The 21,361-nt window shown below is 36.8% G+C and overlaps 1 protein-coding gene across 8 annotated transcripts in view; it reads right to left on the bottom strand.

Moving 5' to 3' along the window:
• The window catches only part of LOC139980329 (uncharacterized), a 46,224-nt gene that overhangs the window by 14,493 nt on the left and 10,370 nt on the right, over positions 1 to 21,361 (bottom strand). For 4 of the 8 annotated variants that reach the window (XM_071991931.1, XM_071991929.1, XM_071991930.1 and 1 more), the window contains 6 exons: positions 19,200 to 19,473; positions 8,522 to 8,680; positions 6,394 to 6,544; positions 5,579 to 5,666; positions 2,967 to 3,104; positions 139 to 220 (listed from right to left, as the gene is read on the bottom strand). In XM_071991931.1, the coding sequence (XP_071848032.1) occupies positions 139 to 220; positions 2,967 to 3,104; positions 5,579 to 5,666; positions 6,394 to 6,544; positions 8,522 to 8,642 (580 nt within the window). In that variant the 5' untranslated portion in view covers positions 8,643 to 8,680; positions 19,200 to 19,473. Of the gene's footprint in view, positions 1 to 138; positions 221 to 2,966; positions 3,105 to 5,578; positions 5,667 to 6,393; positions 6,545 to 8,521; positions 8,681 to 11,431; positions 12,033 to 12,777; positions 12,932 to 19,199; positions 19,474 to 21,361 lie in introns of those variants that run through there. The other 4 variants (XM_071991933.1, XM_071991934.1, XM_071991928.1 and 1 more) reach the window with 4 other exon arrangements.

Genomic DNA, 21,361 nt, shown 5'->3' with positions numbered 1-21,361 from the left:
TATTTGTAAGCTTAAGAACAAATACAGAAATGACATCGAAGCAACTGCTTTGAAAGAGATTACACAGACCAAGAAGAAAAACAACTTTTGCAAAGAAAAAAGAAAGACATGCATTAACAGAAGTGTTGCTTAGCTTACCATTAGAGTTGTTCCTGAGTGAGAGCCGTGGACTTGGCGTGGGATGATAAAGTCCCTTGTGAACCTGAGAGTGCTGCCTCGACTGCGGAAAATGAAAACGATCCCGGTTAAAATCCATCGTCATGACAATCAGATGCAGGAAGATGATGATATGATCACAGGGGCTACAACGATTTACACAGTCTTAAAGTGATTATTTGTCATTGATTCTCCTCCGGTACAACTAACTGCTGTATCCAAACATCACATGGAAACATCACCAAGTGTAATGTACTGGTTTCTTCATCTCACTATTTCTTTACATCTCAAGTTTGGCCACTCGATACTCATAACAATAGCCACAATTGGGTAACATTTAAAAGTTCCAGAAACTAGATTGTTAGACAAAGCTCATCTCCAATCAGTAAATTTTGAATTTAATATGAATGAATTATCAGAAGATAAAGGTACTCAAAGCATCAATATCAACAGCAAACCACTCTCACGAATAAACAATCCGAAAAATAGAAGCCAAAGAAATCTAGAACAACATTCTTCAACTGGTTTGTTTGACTGCCTTTTGGAAGAATGTCAATGTGATTTATTCTTTCCTTATTTTATAAACGATAAAATGTAATCCCCTTCGAAGACCCTGGAGAAACAGGAAGAAAACAACCTCCGTCCTTGAGTCTCTAAAATATCCAATCTGAATGCGTTTCCAAAACGATTCGACGTCACCGACCCGCTAGCTTGAAATAGCTTATCAACGCACCAGGGGGTAAATAACTGTGGCACATGATCTTACCACACGCTGATGAACTTCCTAACTTAATCAGAAGGCCATCTTATCACTCCTTCAGGAAATGAAACAAAGGGGCTAAGATGGAAGTATATCATACAAGTTCGTTAACGGGGGAACATCTTTCTCCTAGAGGAGCATGTAAAGCTTTGTTACAGAAAACAGGAAGACAGATATCATCTACAATTTATTTTGTTTTCAAATGTAAATTTGGCCTTTCACTTTTTCATAATGAACACATTTGTTAAAACCTGTTGTATTTCTCTTCCTACAATTTATATACACAATATCCACAACTATGCAGAAGAGTTGAGAAAGGGTTTCAAAGTTTCATTTGTTTACAAACAACAGGTGGTAAACGTGAGGACCAGATATTTGTGAAGTCACGAGGACGTTTCTCAGTTAATTGAGAATTCGGGCTCAGGCAGTAACAGTACCTAAGTGTGTATGTGATGCTTTTTCTCCTTGTTGTGCTTTTAGCAAGGGGTGGGGGTGGGGGGTCGGGAGGGTAAAAGGGACACATTTTAGTGGAAGTGATCTCATACAAATACATAAAAAAGCCAAAGATAATTAGTTAAACAGAAATCGAACCATTTGTACATTTGCGCAGTATGTTTAATAGCAAGATACAAACGATTGTATTTAATATTGGAAACAATAACACTAAACAAACAATCAGTGTTCGTACTCTTGGGTAGACAAACTTACAGTATGCTATTATTTATCATGAAAACAACTTGAGGCTCACCCATGGACTCCCCATCCCTGCACCACCTTCATCTCCACAACTTTGGTTTATATCACCATGCTAAATTCTTGAATAGTACTAGCACAACAAAACTCAAACTGACATTAATCCTAAATATACATCATCTACACACAATTAGGAATAACAGAATTCTGCTACAGGAAGATTAACACTAGGCACACATAAAAAACAGCAATTACCATCACTGATAATATATAAATGAATTGTTTATGTTAGATGCACAAATTGTCAAAAGTGCTAGGGGTGGGGGGGGTTCACTGCCACCAAGGGAGAAGGAAGTGACCATATGTTTAAAGTATTAACAAAAGGCCAAGTATAAACAGGAAGTCTAGAGAGTGAGAATCAGTTCTGATAAATTGTTTTAATACCTAATTTAGGGTAATGTAATTTCAAATCACACAATTAGAAACAACAGAGTTCTGTTACAGGCAGCTAAATACTAGACACACATATAAGAATCAATTTTAATGGGTACAGTAGATACACCAGTTATCAAAAGTGTTAGGGTGGGGGGGCTCACTTTGCCACCAAGGGAGAAGGAAGTGACCAAATGTTTAAAGAATTAACAAAAGGCCAAGAATAAACAGGAAGAGACTGATTCAGCTCTGATTGTTTTAATTACAGGTCTAATTTAGGGAAATGTAATTTTGGTGTTGGAGGAGGTAACTTAATGGAAAAGGAGAAAGGGTTACTGACTTTCGGATGAAATTTAAAACAACTGTCTAAATAGCTCTTACGTACTTAATAGAAGCATACAAGTAGCTCAAACTTGCCTCTGTTTGAGTTTTCAAACAGCCCCACCGACATAAACCACAACATTTAATCCTCGACAATGGAACACACCAAGAAACTTGGAAGTTGGACCATTTTTATTTCTGAGATTTTCTTCATCTCTTTATGAGCTACCATGAACCTACAAAAACTGTCACAGTGGGACACCAAGTGACAGTCTACAATTTATTTCTGACGATAAGGTGTAATTCTAACACCTGTGTTTAGAGCAAGGGTACTCAATTGGTGGACCAACGGACCAAACCTGGCAAACAATCGTGCATAAATTAATTTTTGCATGGGTACAATCAGGGCCATGGGCTTGAGTACCCTACCAGCAGCATAACCTACACATTACTCAAGATTTAGTCTATCCCTTTGATCCAACCAATGCCTTCATCTGGCTCTGGTTAAGAGGAAGCACCATAGCAAGTAAAATGGACAAGTTGAAGGAATACATATATCCTCATGGACCAGTCCTTACAAAATAAGAATGTTACTATCGCTCACCTCAACGTCTGGTGATATAGCACCACTACCATGCACAGATATCTCTTGTTCACTGGATGTAGTGAGGTCAAAGGTCAGAGCAGGACTGTCTGGAGACAAGGGGAGACCCTCATCAGAATCCGTTCTGCGCCTTGATATCTACATATAAAGAGAGATACTATAGAAAGTGTGGCAAGAAGTTAAGCATAGTAATACAATTAATAAAAAAATATCAACAACGGATTGCCAAGCAAAATGCTCATTTAGTTCTTCCTTAGCAAACTTCATCAAACATCTCCTGAACTAGAAAACTCACATGATCTACCGGTAGTGGTACATCAGTTAAGAAAATGTTAACAATTACATCATTTCCTGCATGTTGAGAGAATTGTAACCAGCCTTTTATTCTGAAATGAATATCTACAGGTTTAAGTTTGAGACTTGATTATCCATTGCTATCAGGATGAGTGATGGGTCTGTACAAATTGTAGTTTCTGCCACCAACCTTCATTCCCCTATCCACCCCCCCCCCCCCCACCACCCACCCCCTAACAGTCCGTGGATAAAAGCATCACGCTATTAGTCTTCTCCAGTACTATAAACATTTAAATTAAATTTATAAACATCCCACTCTTGTTTCTTCACACTGACACTGACCAGGTTGGTTTTGTTGATCAGTTTAACAGATCAAACCTTGAAACAAGAAACTGAATAAGTTTTCAGCAGATGTGCATTTTGGTAATGTCTCCATTATGAACTGAATATCATTAACCACAAAAATTTACTGTAAAATACTGGTCAGTGGCCTGTGCATGAAGCCCACACAAATAGCTTGATTGATTAGGCAAATTTGATTTAAAAAAAACTAAATGTGACAATCTTGTGAAATTTTTCATTATTAGCTATTTAAAGTACTTACAGTACTTGAAAACAAGATACTACTACTAAATGTTTCTTTGGCAACAAAATGTTGGGGAAATTTAAAACACAATTTGTTAATTACCTGCTCTCTGACCTTCAAAAGAAATTAGTAGGTTTGATAAAGAAAAATATTGTTTACCAAATAAAAAGAGCTGCCTTCATGAAATAATTGAACATAAAACAAAAAGGCACAAGTCAACTTTCATTTTGAGGGATTATAGGTATTAAAATACCAGTTTCAACTGAACAAAGCATTTTTTATACTCTGTCACCACATGCTTAGAGATTAAAAATTATCCAAAGAATTGAGATGAGTAAACAAAATACACAATAATTACAGTAATCCTAGAGAATTACCACCAAATCTGTGAAAAGTTGACCGACTTCAGATAGAAGTGAATTGGAGGGTGACTAGGGGTATTCGAACCGCTGACCAGCTGTGAAGGCTTCCCATCACAAAAAAGCCTGACCAATAACTTCATTACTTTACTTTGGTTTCGTCACAATAGAGTGACACAATAGATATCTAGTTTTACTTATTGAAGAAGACATCTAGCCTCACTGACTGAGGAACAAGTCAAATTGAGGGAATCAACAGGAACGAAATCAATCCTATTTGATGCAAAAGACTTGACCAAAAAATGACCTCATTGTTAGTTGCTTTGGGTCAACCAAAGATACTTAATAAGTAAACAAGCACACGCTCTCATTGTGTGGTAATCCACGGAGCTATTAAGTAGCTATCAATTTTTTAATTCAAGGACGGAAAGGAGAACTTCTCAAGATGCAAACACACACAAAAAAGTCTTGTTTGTTTTCAGGATTAGTAAGAAAATGCATTAAAAGGTGGAATGCAGGCAGAAATTAATAGTCAAAGGGGGAAAAGAAGAAAAAAGAAAAACAAACTTTTGAGTGCAAGATATACCTATTATTGTTTTTAAAAATACTTCAACTGTAAAAATATGGTGAATCTCTTGGGAGGCTCTTTACAGCTACCTTGACTATGATAATGATTCCTCATTTCAGGCCTAAATATTTGATTTTATTCCTAATCACTCAACCAAACCATATTCTTTTAACTCCATATCAGCACCCTCGGATGACACTCATCACCATCTGTCCTTCATAAAATTGCAAATCCATTGTAAACATGTTATTTGAGACCCTGCGTGCACTAGAACAATTTGCAGCAAGGACATGTGCTTCAAGAATTACTACCTTGGCAACCCTGTCCAACTACAACAATTTGCAACAAGGACATGTGCTTATATCATTACTACCTTGTCAACCCTACATTCGACTACAACAATTACAACAAGGACATGTGCTTCCATAACTACTAGCTTGCCAACCCTGTATCTGACTACAACAATTTGCAGCAAGGACCAGCTGTGCTTCAAGAATTACTACCTTGGCAACCCTGTCCAACCACAACAATTTGCAACAAGTACATGTGCTTCTATCATTACTACTGTACCTTGGCAACCCTGTATCTAACTACAACAATTTGCAGCAAGGACATGTGCTTCCATGAAAAACGATCTCAACAACCTTTGACATACATAATGCAAACATAATCAGCCTGGAAGGCAGATATTTTTCAAAGACACTAATCAGCCACAGTATGTAGGAAAATCTGAATGGCTTGTATTAAACCAACAAGCCATTCATTATTCTATTAAACACAGATCGCTTCAATACATTGGACTTACGTCTTCCTGACTTAAAGAGTGTCCTGCCGATGTGTTGTCCTTGGTTGGAGCCTCTGGATTGTTTGATAAGAGATACTGCTCAGTAGATCTATAATGAATGATGGAAGAGAAAAGGTTGCAAAAATATTCCTTCAGCAGTTACTATGTAAAGTTCTGTTACCTCAAAAAATAACAGAGGTACACACTTAACACATACTGTACATGTTTTATGTTTGTCACATTGACTCTGCCATGCAAATACAACAGCACAACATATGCTCTTAGCAGATGAAGATCATGGAAGGGGTGGGGGGGGGGGTTTGGGCTTCCTAGTGAGTTCTATAACATCAAAGTTGAACATCAAAACTATAGCTTTAGCTTTTTGTTTGCACTTTTTGTGCCGATACACTTACTTGCCAGGAAAAAGAAAATTTGCATTTAGAGGCGGTTGTTTTTAAATATATTCTTTCATCAACCGACAAGGCTAATTACCAGCAAATGTCTACCATTACGAGGACAATTAAGTGTCTCCTTCCTATTGATCAGGAACACTGCTCTAGTGTAAACATAAATTTCTAAGAAATTATCGGATCTTCTGGGAGTGGAAATAGATATTTATAGTTTGAAGAAATTTGATATAAAGTCAAAGTTGTGTTTATGAGATTAAGAAACCAGAATTTAAATCAATGTCAGAAGTGAGCAGTGACACTGGAAGGTGACCGGAGGTCGGTGGAGATACAATGCTGAAACGTTAGGTTCGATTGGAGGGCTTAATATATTTTGAATACTGTACACAGGTGGAGGAAAATAAAATAGAGAATTTAAAACTGACTTACACAACCTGCTCTTGATTATTCTCCTGTTCATCTTTCTGCTGTTGATCATCCTTCAACTCTGTCTTTGGTTCCATTATCTTCTTCTTTTTGAAAATTCTTTTCAAGTTCTTCCAGGGCCTAAATCTCTTCTTTTTCTTTGGCGGTGGTGCATCTACGTTAAATGGAAGCAAAATAACGGTCACGTTACAGAACATGTCGATCGACAGTGTTGTGGACAGATGACTTCATGTGAAATGTTCAAGTCATGTTCTTTTAAGTATTTGAGTTGTGTCAATGACTCAGGTCAATGCTGGATCCCTTTTTAGGAAATTCAATTGAGTTTGTTCTTTTGTCACAGCCGAGTCTTTCTTTAACTTTATCAAGTCATTACCAAGCAAATCCCCTTCACTTGAGGTATTCTGTCATTGACTCAAGTCAACCTGTAGTACATGTACCCTGTTTGCAAAAATCTGTTCCTGTAGTCTTGTAACTTGGAAAATGCATCACTGGGTTCAAGATTCTATACAATACTGCCAACACTCAGCTACTTGTGCAGACTGTGAACTGTAAAGACGAAATCATTCCGCAGAAGTAGAGTGTATAGTCACATTTGCTATCCCTATGAAGATACATATTTGAGATTTATATGAAAGTACATTAACTGTTGCAATATGTTACACCTCAAAAGAAACAATCTTTCTGATAAATAATTGACTGCCATGTGAGTGTGGAGAGGTGTACTGTAGGCTCTGAAATCGATAGATTTAAACCCAAGGAACTGAAGCCGACACTAAAAATTTATCTGTATTTAATTTAATATTTGGAACATGAAAGTGTTTTTGCAGTAATGCATGTTTACAATATCATTCATTTTATTTTGCTTCATACATCTTGCAGGAATGACATTGTTTCATTTCCCTTTCATTTCAAAATAAAAACCCAGTGTGTTTCCATGACACTCTAGAAATACCAGTAAATACCAATGGAAACACTCTATAAATACCAGTAAATAACCAGTCTACTCAAGGGAAGTCCCCCAGACAACATCTTTAAACCCACCTTAAAGAAGAAAGATTAAACATCCAAACTAAACAGTTGTTCACTGCATCTACTATTCCATATCTGGGTTTTTTCCCCCAATGGATCCCCTCCTAGGGATCAAACGGGGATCCCCTCCTAGGGATCAAACGGGGATCCCCTCCTAGGGATCAAACGGGGATCCCCTCCAAGCCCTGGATCAATCAGGCTCTCCCTCATATCGTATATGACCCACCTTAAAGAAGAAAGATTAAATATCCAAACTAAACAGTTGTTCACTGCATCTACTATTCCATATCTGGGTTTTTTCCCCCAATGGATCCCCTCCTAGGGATCAAACGGGGATCTCCTCCTAGGGATCGAACAGGGATCCCCTCCAAGCCCCGGATCAATCAGGCTCTCCCTCATATCGTATCGTACACTTATAAATCCAGTGGGTCTTTTCACTTCTGCTTGCTGACAGGCATTCAAAATGTGATGGCATACTGCAGTTTTTCTTTCAAATGTAGATTATAATATGATATCATTCGTGGAGCAGACTACAGCATAAATTTGACAGCTTTCAGTACTCAGTGTGCATTTTTAAGATTGGATGTACAGTACCCTATGCAAAATAGGTGTTTGTATTCTCTGCAGTGAGTAATTGTTGCATCTGAGGCTTCCATGTAAATCATTTTTAGAATTCTTTTGGCCAAAATTTGCCAGTTCTACTGAGTTCTATTTCTAGCCACACTTGACGGAAACAGAGTTTTTGAAAGATACATTTGTCATATAATACCCTCCATTTGTAGTTATAACGCCCGCCTCCCCCCCCCCCCCATCTGGACTCAGCTGGTATTCCTCACCTACCTGAAATTCTAAACTTGATCTATTGACAGATTAGTATAAATATGTTCAAGTGAATCGGAAACAATGTGATAGAAGTGTTGTTTTCGTACATTTGCTGTATTCCATATTCCTTTTATATTTAATTTTGTAGACTGCAATATCATTGTCATGTTGTTATGACAACAAAACTAAGTCATTTTAAAAGTCACAGAAATCACTGTATTCATTGTGCACCACAAGATGTGCTCATGTTCTGACATTACAAGTCACAACACCGTCTCACCTGTGTCTTCATCCTCCTCTTCCTCTTCACTATCGCTGCTCAGACCGTGATCTTTGGTGACATCAAAATCGAAGGTACCCTCAGCATCCCCTACCCCCACCTCTGGGTCAGAGTCAGCCATGGATGTTGAGCCAGCAAATTTTCCTCGGCTATCACTAACTGAATTTGAAATAAAGAGGGGGAAAGTAATAACAGTTATCTCATGTTCTTATTAGAAGCAAATGAAATCTTGACTAGCAGCAATGTAGTACTTAAAACATTCAAGAACATTGTTCCATACAGTCTGGCATCACTTTCATGGTTCAGTAGTTACACTGAGAACACAGCAGGGAGGAATGCATAGGACATATTAGTATAAATATATTGATCAAATTGCAAATAAGTATGATTGCAAATAAGTGTGATTACAAAGTTCTGCTGAAATCTCAGTTCCCTGCACGGATGCATCTTGTCTTAACTGATCAATACTTTTTGTAATAACCAATTGATGCATTTTGTAATAAGGTTAAAGTGCTATTTTGTAATAACTGACTCCATTTGTAGCAAAGGTCTTCTGTCTTAGCATCAACAATTGATGCATAACAAATTAGAGTGAGAACTGTGCCTTCCTGTTGACAGGTAGCGCTGATGCAAACACATACAGTAAGGGAAGAACATATAGATTCCCCTTTACGGTAATGCACTCTAAGCCAGACAAAAAGGTGACGGAAGTGGACAATGACTGTCAATGACAATATATTACTAGATACATGTCATAAATTTACTAAATGCTGCCACTATTATTGCATGTAAATAAATTAATACAAAATACTACAAACAATACTACAACTACATAATATATGTCTACAAATTGGTTCAGTTATTACAAAGTGTCACCGGGCAGATCAAAGTAGCATTAATGTACTCTTTTTTTTTCTTCTTCTTTCTTTTTGACTAAAAAGAGGCCAATTTTAACAAGTATTATTATTAAACTATACATTCCATTTGATTCTAACAAACATGAAATGTACATTACGGTATAATGTCGATGGTAGTCGCACATACAGTAATGTACTGTAGAAAGAAAACTGTAGCATCAGATAGAAACATTTGATTTTGATGACATGACATTTCATGACGCAAAACTTGAACACTTTACTGAAAGCTATTAAGCTGTTGGTTACAAACATTTATCACATTCAAGCCCAACATGCAAAAATGATTCAAACTACAAATTCAATCTTTCTTTTTTTCTTTTTTTTTCGGTTATAATGTACAGTGCAGGATACTGAGTTATTATTTACATAAGAAAATGTGAATAGCCTTAAAAAAGAAATTTATTTTCTTGGGATTCTGGGCTATGGAGCAAGCAAAGTTCATGTATTTGCATTAATGCTACTTTAAACAGCGCACAGGAGATGCTTTATTTTAAATGTCAAGTTGAATGAAAAGAAATATTCATCGCAAGACTGCACTTTTTGACCTTTCTTGAAAACTAGACAAACATGTCTAAATATAGATAACAATATTCAAATAATGTAAGATAGATGGTATTTAAGCCACGGGAGAGCACATTTATTGAACAGAACTTAATTCCTTCCGGCAATTTCACTGCACTATTTTTTAACCGGTTTCACTAGATTTGACACAGCATGTTAACCTGTTGGTTAAAATTTGTTGTTCGTTTAGTATTCACTGATCCTTTCGACACACTTCCTGGGTTTCCGCTGAGCGGAGGTTTTATTTTCTTAAATTACATACAGTATGATTAAACATTGAAGTTACGGTAAGTATTTTCCATGTAAATTATAAGGTATTCAGTCATGCACAGTATGTACCGTATGCTGTTAAAAAGAGAAGATAATATTTGGTGGTTAATGACGAGATCGAGAGAAAGTGCACAGTTAGATTATAAATAAATTAAAGGTTATTGAATTATTACAATTGGTAAAATTGAAACACATTTCACAGACACTGTATGCATGAAAGTAAACAAATACAGTGCTGTTAATTGTAATACTGTTTTCTCTTCTTTTTTGTGTTTGTATGAATTTGTTTCTTTTTTCTTTCTTTTTCCTCTTTTTTTTTAGTATAACACAAAGAAGGGGTTATCGCAAGAGAAAATGACTGACACTGTTACCATAAACATATATGGTTGGTTACTTCATTTCAACTATTGGTAAATCTTCATAATCCTGTCGTGGTCATTAACACAGTAGTTAACAATAAAACACTTCTAGAATTAATCCACATGTTTTTTCTCTCTCACAAACACAAGTCATCTCTCTAATTTCACTGTCCTACATTGTTTCTAGAAACAATGAACAATTTACAGTGGTTTCGACAAAAAGAAGCTTAAGCGAGAGTTGTTTTGGAAACATGCTCAGACTTATGAGCCCCTACAGTATATCTGTGCACTGGCATAGAGTGATGTTTTCATGACAAGTACAGTAAATACTACTGCATGGACTACACATCATCATAGACGGTCACAAAAGTTTATTCACTGTCGATGAAGTGTGATGACTTTTTGAAATATTTTCGAGCTGCACTGACTGGCGTATGTATGTCATTTACAGTAGGTTTACCCATCCAGAACCTTTCTCCTAAGAATTCAGCTATCTCCTTTTTGTTTTGTTTTTGAGGGGGGGGGGGGGGAATAATTTGTAGATAATTACTCAATACTCTTTTCTGTTGTAATGACTTATGTACTGCCCTATGCAGTCCTTCTTTGCATGGTACTGTATGCACTCACCAACTTTTGCTTTATAAAATTTGTAGATGTGGTATTAGAGTAGGGATTTCATACAAACTTTCGTTTTGCCACGTTTAAGGCTTGCAATCTTTTTCAAAGTATTGCACTTAGGATTAACAGTCTTATTTTAGTTAAATCCAAAGCTCATTAGAAGTTTGGACATTTACCAAGCTTACCTGTCTCCTCACAACCCTTAAAGCACATCCAGGCACTTTGGGTGGTAGAATGAGAAGATGGGGCCTTGACCAAAAGTAGCTGGTCGTAGAGAGTGCAGTATCTATTAAAATAACTACCGGTTCACTCGAGGCAAGCTATGGCGATCATGCCGAGGTTGTAAGGAGACTGGTTATTGAGATGTGAAGTAAATATTCAATATTCCACAAATTTTAAACAAAACTTAGAGACCCTTTCTTGCATACAAAAATTACAGGACATTTCGCGTTTATCCGCACCGCTTATGCAATACACCTGTGAATGCAACCTACTTTGTCCAATTGTATACATCACGATTACTTCCGTTTACTCTTGTGTAACATTTGGCCGGGATCTATCACCTGTTTCAAAATTTAACTTTATCAAAAAATTATTACTAAATATCAAGTTAGATGGATTTTAACTGGCTCTTCTCTCATGCCCTAGAGCACATTTCCATAAAGCTGTACATGCACTTGACACATTTGATTTGGGAAGCACTTATACTGTACACTGTACCATTATCTCTCATCTGTGCAAACAAAAATCACATAATTTAATCATAGGAAAGCAAAAAACTGGTATTTGGGGAAAAATCATCTTCAAATCTTCAGTCATATATTAATTTTTGGAGATTGATGGTTTGTGCCGACAATTGTAGTGCAGTTTCCTGTTGAACAATTTCTGATCGGTTTGAATGATCATACCTACTGTACAGAACTATATTACTTGTCGATACGATGACTACAACAACCATGTCATTAGCAATTCAACTGACACCAAGTTTGGTGCTGTTTTATCAGAAATATTTTCCTATCAGCTCTGTAACCCTTTGAGCAAGCAGAGAAAGGGGAAGGTGAAAAGGCAAGGACATGGGCAAGTGAAAGGGCAAGGAAATGGGCAAGGGGGTGATACAGTGACTGAATAGGGGCACATAAAGAATTGTGCAGAAGATTCTGGAAAGCTTTTGATATACTTTACTGTACTGATCTTATAACCCATCAAGACCACATATGAGATAAATATTGGAGAGGGAGAAGGGGCTCGAGGGGGGGGTTAGAGGAGGTTCATGGAAGAAGCAGAAATGTATCTCAAAGCTATGTACAGGCACATTGACTGACAGCAAAATTCAATAATCAGCAAACTGAAATTTTTGCAACGAGTGGTAAAGAGAAGATTCCAAGGATACTTTTATATTGCAGTGTACTATGAAAAAGCATGTATAGTACAGTACGATGATACCAAAAATTATTATTTAAAAAAAAAAAAATTAAAATTATATAACATTTTAAATACAGTAAGTGATAAGAAAATAAAGTACTTAGCCTACCTTTGCAAAACTGGAAGATCTTTCTCCATTCAATAAACACTGATTTTCTTTAAATATTGTCACAGAATTACAGCACATTACTTACTGACAATCCAACCAAAGACTCGTAGCAGTCTCTGATTCACCAAATAAATTCAGTGCGGCCTGCGTTGTGGTTTAAGACCTGTGTGCAGTGCCAATTAGCAGATACTTTCATAGATAATAGATATTCACCTAATGTAAGATACAGTAGTGTACTGTAGACAATACAGTGCAGTTCCTTCTTACAATGATTCACTTATCGGGGATTTTGTAAACTTTAAGTTTTCAAAGAAACCTGCAGAATGGGAAAGTAAGGACTTGTTTCCTGGTCTACGTATCTTCAATCTGTAGCAATTAAGTCATTTTTATGTTTAGACATGGTTGGGAATACTGTGACCTTGGGTTTTCGTTTCATAGTTCCTGCTGAGCTTTAATGGTACAGCACAGGGAGTGTACGACTGATAATGTTAAGTTGTAAATAATACCTGAGAAGATCCTTTAATTATGAGACAAAATGTATCAAAAGCATTATCTCAAACTCGGCGGGGAAGGGTGGGGGGGAGCGGGAGGGGGAGGGTTGAAAACCTAAATTACACCAAACTGAATTTACTCTAAAGGACATACCAAATCTTGATAACTCTAAGAAATCGTTTCCTGTAGAATTATAGTGCATGGCTACAGTTAGATAAGTTTTGCCAAGATAGATGTTGCCACAATCCTGTGGTATGGCCATACATGGCGTGTACAGTTAAGGATGACTTTGGCACAAAATTAATTTTGATATGTTTGTAGACCCGTTGAAAAACACATGTACTTCTATCAGTCTGGGCTGTATGTTCTATTTTAACGATGTTAAGTTTTTGAGAAATGGCCTTTTAAATATCTGAGGCTCATCTATTAAAGTGGCTGGACTACTTATTCTAACACAGAAACCATTTAATAGGTCAGTTCCTCAGATGCTAGACAAACACTCAATTGGAAACATTCATGGCCTGAAATGACATGTTAAAAATATAGTCCCAATTTTTTGTAAATTATGGTGTTGAATGTCATCTCAATGTGCTATGTTGTAGATCCATGTGTTCAAATGTAAAAGAACAACTGTTTTGGTTTAAAGCCTACATAATGGACTAAATTATTGCCCTGCATTGGGGAGCAGAAGTCATCGTCAATTTAGCATTTAAAGGGTGTGAAGACTCGCGCAAAAAGAAACGTCTAATGCCGGTAATCTGACCTACAGTAGTTTCGAATGAGGTGTAACAGAGGTGTTAGACACCACCATCGATCCCAGAAAATACACACACAGCTTGCTACCGTCGGTAATTTGACACTAGTGTACAGTCAGTACATACAGCTGCGGTCAATACCCACAGCACAGTGTACAAACGATACAGTGATGGACATCTCAGGTCCAGCTAAAGATAACAAGGTATCAGGTTTCATTGCTGTCTGCTTTTTGTAGGGACAAGAGATAAACTTCACTTGCAAGCAATGGAAAGTTAACTTTTTAAAGATGGCAGCACGCTGCTTGGGGTGAGTCTTCAATGCCTTTAAGGCGCATTCCAGAGAATTACTTTAACCCATTTACAGTATGTTAAGGGGTATCCATTTTCAAATGGCGTTGAGAAGTACGTAGCATGATGATTACAAGCTACTGTACGGTGCTTACATTACGAGCACAGTACTTTAACTTTACAGTTATATGATACCTGTACATGTACAGTACGTTATTATTCATCACATTAAGTCTGCATTCACAAACGATCATCGCAGAATCCAATTAATGTTGATCTCTGCAAAAACAAAATGGAGGATGAAACAGAAATCTACATTTTTGATGAATGTTGCAGAGATTCTTGTTCAAGGCGACTGTGATTCTTGTTCAAGGCTACTGGCTCTCATGACATGAAGTTGTGCAATTTTCAAGGCATATTCGCATGTATCAATTGTATACTTGACAATACTTTATACTGTAGATTTTCAAATTCTGAAATTGATTGCATCACAATGCAATACCCTACCCCCCCCCCCCCCCCCGGAAAAAAGAACAGGTACATAAACCACAAGATACTGTACTCTTGATAAAGTATGATTTGCTGCAACTTTTGAGACGTCCAGAGCACATATACTGTAAAACCTCAAAAAAAGCCTTGATTTTCAAAATAACATTGATTATAACACTCATCCAAGCTCCTCACACCCTCCCACCCCCACCAAAGAACAAAATATATACTAAAGTTGGTGCAACTCCTTCATAGTGCATTTATATATACAGTACTGCATACACGTGTGTCCTTGTACTGTACATACAGCACAGTACATGCAACCCTACTTTAATTAGGTTCCATATTTTACTGTACATATACAGTAAGATTAAATTGTAGGATAGAGAGTACAGTACATTAGTCAATCACTTGTGGGGGATATCTACCAGTAATTATTCTATTTTTTTGAGTGAAATCAAAATATTTTCAAGCAGAATTTTTCGGAATCTAAAGTATATACTTAGCAGCATTGAAGTGTTCATATACTTTACAACAAGTATTTTAATATTAAAGGTTAAATTTTAACAGTTATAATATAGGGCCAATATTCATGCATCACAAACAGTACTTTGGGTTATTAATTTTTATGTCACCGACTACCGCACAGGTGGTTCGTTACAGAAATAGTTGAGAAATAAAAAACATGTTTGTTAAAATAAGTACAAAGAACTTGATTATTATTGTCAGTCCTTTATCATTCTTGGAAAATGATAATTAGTGGTTATACACTTGATTACACAGATTGTTATTGAATTAGTAATATAGTACCGTATATCTGTATAATGTATATTGTGTCAGGGACGTAGGACATCAATTAGGGGCAGCAGACAATACAGTACATGACCAACTGTTGCTGTAAGCTCTACATTATGAGATTCTGTGCATTTTCATACATGCACAGTACTGTAGCAATGTAGTGTGAACTCAGCAGAGTCAGAAGAGGCAGGGGCCAAGTTCCTCCTTCCCTACCCATCCATCCATCCATTCCCCCAGCCTCCCACCCCAGTGCAGCACTTTTTCATTCCATTCAACCCTTCCCCAACTGCTACCTTGAGGTGGGATGGACTGTGGAATGAGACTAAAATATTTAGTGACTGAAAAGAGATTCCTCCAAGAAACACCCCTTTTTTGAGAATTAATTGTGATGTAAAATACTGGAAATACCATGCTTTTCTGCACAAACAAGCATAACTTTGTTGAGCACTTTGCTCTGTGAATCCAAATAAATTATTCCCTGGACTTTGACATCCCATTCCCCATCGAACCCAAGCACATGAAAAAGGAAAAAACAATCCTTGATTCACAATTGCATATCATTAGCGTTAAACCCCTTTGAACTCCCACTGGTGGGAACTTTCTTTTAATGAATCCTTTAATGATGTTCACGTGACTGTGTCTGTATGAACTATTGCCCCTGGCCCGTCTCTGTAGAGATTTCTAAAGTAATGGGTATATTAAAAAGTGAGTGTAAGTACTATCAGTTATTCTAGTCAACCAAATACCTCAGTAACCATGGCTACATCGATACGTACAGTAATTGTACATTCTCACGTACCCTTCGGAAATTCATAACGTCCTTTCGCACGTTTCTCGTCCACTTCGTCCTCGCTATCTAAACCGTGATCCAGGAGGACATTTACATCCCAACTCTGTACTTCAGCACCTGCAGCATGATCTAATCCCACTGCTGACACCAATCTCACTTCCTCTTTAGTCTTCCCCCTTTCCTCAGGTGAGATGCTGTCATCACTGTCCAAACCATAATCTAAGACAGTGTCAACTATCCCATCCCTTTCAAGGACAACATCATTTTCAACTATAGCCCCGCTCCATCCAGCTCCCTGATCCTTCTCCGAATTCTCAAATTTTCCCTCATCATCTCCTAATACCGAGTCGGAATTTCCATGGGAAATCTCATCCCCATCTGCAACCGCTTCTGATGGACTGTTACTCCTCTGATAGAGATCATGTCGGCTCAGAAGATCGGAACCCTGAGGTTTACTTACGCCCTCTGTATCTGATACCACTAGACCCTCCTCTAGGGATTCTTTAACATCGGTCCCACCCTCCTGTGAGTCGTCAGAGAAATCACTCAGTGAGGGCTGGTAGTGATCAGTCTTAACCATCAGCTCCAAGTCTTCATTTATCTCTTCTTTAATGTCACCCAAAATACCTTTTTCGGTCGCACCGTCCAGTGCCATAGACGAGGTACCATGTGACTCGCTAGTTACCAGAGCAGAGTTCCCCTCAAAGTCGGCATCTTCCCCATTCTTCATTTCTTCTTGTGCACCCTCCATCCTTTATGCCCACCCAGCTTATATGCGATGATCGGTTGGGTTTTGGAATTTTTTTTCTTCAAAAGTGAGCTTCTAGCACTTTGACGTCCTTTTCAAAACCTTCACAGCACACTTTCTACTATGATTCACTAACTTTCAAGGTTGTGAGAGAATCTGTCACTGTTTGGATATGTGGTACAGTACAGTCATGTACATAACAATATTTACAAAAGAAATTGCTTGCAAGACAACAATTGCAATTCAAAGAATAGAAACAAATGGGGGAATACAATGGGGGAACCCCTTCAACTTTATTATGTCAAATATCACAGTTTGAAAGTTTTAAACTTTAGTAAATCTGAAATTAATGGATTATCATGCTTAGTTATACCAGGGAGCTGCTACTCTAACAGCTCCCTGGTTATACTGTACACTATCTCCCTTTATACCAAACCAACCAACTAAAATGGCCCTCTACACAGTGTGAGAATAGAAACAAATGGGACAGGGGGGATACAATGGGGGGAACCCCTTTCCAACTTCATTTCATCAATATCACAGTTTGCAAGTTTTAAGATATTAAATTTGAAATTGATGGATTATCATGCTCAATAATAGAATCTTTATAATCTTTATACCAAATCAACCAACCAAAATGGCTCTCTACACATATTTCATTACACAGGCTTTAAAATTCACAACACTTACTGGCTAAATGCCAGTGAATTTTCCTCTTTTGTCAGCCAAACTACAGTGCAGCAATACCAATGAAACACAGACTTACTGACATATTTCAGGAAGATGCCAATTGAGGACTTGAATTTTAACCAGAATTTTTAAGTGCCCTGCATTTTGTTAAATACTGTAGAAAGTGGACTAAACTTGTGAAATTCCAGGCCAGTAACGATACAATGATCAATGATCATTCATTGGTGGGAGAGGGTGTGTGTGTTGACATGTTGACTGGATGAACCAACTACACTAGAGCATATTCTTTATTGTGCTTTTGAACACTGTCTTATATATCATATTTTACTTTTATTGCTGTTGTTATTACTTTTAGGTTTTAGGTTTTCTTAAGTTTGGTAATTTTATATTCCAGGTATCAGTTCTTTTGTACAGTGCTCTTGAGCATGTTTTATTTCATGATAACAGCACTTTTATAAATGGTATGTATTATTTATATATTTTTTATATATATTATTTCTCATGAAACACTAGACTTACTGTACTGTACACACATACTAACAGCTTTTACACAGATTAACTAAAACAGTAAATATCATATTGGACGATCACACTGCAATCAAAAACTTACTTTAAAATACATTACGTCCATCCAGATTGCTACAAGCAAATTTCACTTGTACATATGTCTTCGTTTTAATATAAAAGAAAACAATAAAGGTTAAGGGCCATAACTTAACAATATTTATCAAAATGGTTACAATATTATATGTACAGTGTCAATTAAGAGAAGACTGTACACAATGTATCAATGAGATTCTCCAAAACTAATTACTTTGTGGTTTGGGTATTTATGAGTGGTGATACTTACCTGTCTCTGATCTACATTCAAGAGCACATAATAAAACTTACTGGTTTATATATTTACGAGTGACCCGCTTACCTGTCTCCCCACAACCTTAGCACCACATTCTACTGTGTCTAGAATGCCCTGGTAATCTTTTAACACTGTACACCCTAATGGCCTTCCTTCATTTTTCTACCAACAAAGTGTCTAGCTACGTTTTTCGGAAGCTAGAAAAAATTGTGGGGAGACAGGTAAGCGGGGAGCGAAGTAAATTTTTCCATCTATACTACTGTACTGTATGTACCCTAGAAGCAATAGGTAACATTTCACCACTGTGCTCCCTCTATCCCAATAAACTGAAATGTATTCCTTCTAAACCTCCTAAAGTACCATTCAGAAAGAATACTGTACCTACACATTCCCCTATCCCCCCCCCCTCCTGAGATTTACACATCCCAGAATATCCCCTTGGTTTCTCCATCGGTGATGGTCTTTTGGACTGAGATATTTCCTAAACATATTAAGTCTCATGTGGATTATACTCACCAGGAACTTGCTGATATCTGCAGCCAGCAGCTACTGTACAGTATATAAGACTTGCTGTCCGACTGGTCACTGTCAATCACGATTGGTTTAATTGTCTGAAACACGACCCATAATCAACAGATCAGCTGTTTTGGAAGACTACCCAGTTTACAGTAGCTGACTCACGTTCTGACCGTACCGTCCAATAGATGATCGAGCTAAACGTACTTCTGTAATTGGTCAATTTAATTCTGCGATCTAGATTTGAGTTCCCTGGTCACTTCTCCACTTTCTACTGTATTTTGAGTACAAAAACAAAGATGTGAAATGAGAAAAACACTGTACAAATTAGCACATATTGGCAAATTTAACTCGATTACGACTAGTCATGCCCAATGGGTTGCCAGGATACAGATACAATTATAAACTCAGGGCAAGAAGATTTAAAACATCACTTTCAGTAGACTTATCAGAACACTGTATAATACATACATACAGTAACTCACTGAAGATAAAAAAAAATTGAGAAAAATGAGAAAAACACACAAATTTCTTCCGCAACATTGCAATATTTATCTTCGAGAAAAACTTTTGGTTGGCTGGACATATGCTATATACAGTATAAGTTTCAAGGTGTAGTCAATTTGAATTGTTAGATGGAAAAATTTCTTTCAAAGATTAAAAAGAAGAAAATTTAGAGCTTGTCAAATTATAGGTACTGTGATACTACAGTATATCATACTGTACATAGTGAGGACAAATTCTTGAAAACGAAACCAACTGTATTCCACTGTACAGTACTGTACAGTACTGTACAGTAAAGTATAGTACAGTATACAGTAGTACTGTACTCCACTGTACTGTGCTGTACTCCACTGTACAGTACAGTATAGTACAGTATAGTACAGTATAGTACAGTATAGTACAGTATAGTACAGTTTAGTACTTTACTGTACTCCACTGTACTCTGCTGTACTCCACTGTACTGTACAGTACAGTATAGTACTGTACTGTACTCCACTGTACTATACTGTACTGTACTGTACTATACTGTACTGTACTGTACTGTACAGTACTGTACTCCACTGTACTGTACTGTGCTGTACTCCACTGTACTGTACTCCACTGTACTGAACAGACTTGATCATCTGAAAGCAGCTGATCCTGCTGCTTGTTTGACCTTAATTTCTGCCAAGATTGAGAAAGCCAATATTTTTTGATGAATTTCACTGTTCTAAACTTTAATACACATAAAGTTAAGCCAAAACTTCATATAAAAAGTAGAGAAACATACCAACAACAGAGTTACAATAAGTATTATTCACTGTTTACCAAGTTGATTTAAAAATCTAATTCAACTCATACAATGCAGGTGGTTTATCATTTTGTATGAAAAGTTTCTAAGGCAAACAGTAAGTGTAAATGACAGGCTTGAAGTTTATATTATTTCATTGCACTATGTATATCTAGGATTAATTAACATCTCATTGCCTTTGGCCCATTTGCTGCCAGTTTTAACAGTCTCATAATGTGCATTGTATACAGCTGCTAGGCGGTGTATTCTTCTTAAAAATGAATAATTAATCTGAAAAGGTGACAACTTCAATCAATGTCAAGTAGAAAATATGAGATGTTATTTCAATATATTCAACACTTCAAAGAATCGTATAATTACCAATCGTATAATTACCAATCGTATAATTACCAAGATTCTGAGCTACTTTTTCACCGGTAGCAACGGCAAGAATTATGGTGCATCATACAGTACATACTGTACATGTATCAAATATGTCATCTGTATGGTGTATGATACACTACGATACAGTTTATAGTTCAACAAGAGATCTGCTAAAAAAATGATACTTAACAACTGAAGATTATTAAACAGAGCTGAGAGTGCAGTACATTAAATTTATTTAAATGACATCAGATTTTGGACTATATATATGTACGTAGTTACTGTATCTAAGCAGTACAGTATATTTACAGTATCTTTCCTTTATGGCTAACACTGTTAAAATCCTGCAGTTGTTCTCATTTTCCACAAAATTCAAACTTAACAGATCATTCAACAGTGCTAAGTTCTAGTCAACTTCAACGACTACATTTAAGTGGTCCGGTTCTTTTTTCATAATAAAGAATATAAAAATCCTGCAGAATTACTCACTTTTCCACAAAATCCC

The sequence above is a fragment of the Apostichopus japonicus genome, chromosome 14 (assembly GCF_037975245.1).
Source record: "Apostichopus japonicus isolate 1M-3 chromosome 14, ASM3797524v1, whole genome shotgun sequence".
In the NCBI taxonomy this organism is placed as follows: domain Eukaryota; kingdom Metazoa; phylum Echinodermata; class Holothuroidea; order Aspidochirotida; family Stichopodidae; genus Apostichopus; species Apostichopus japonicus.
This window is presented reverse-complemented; position numbering and strand designations above follow the sequence as displayed.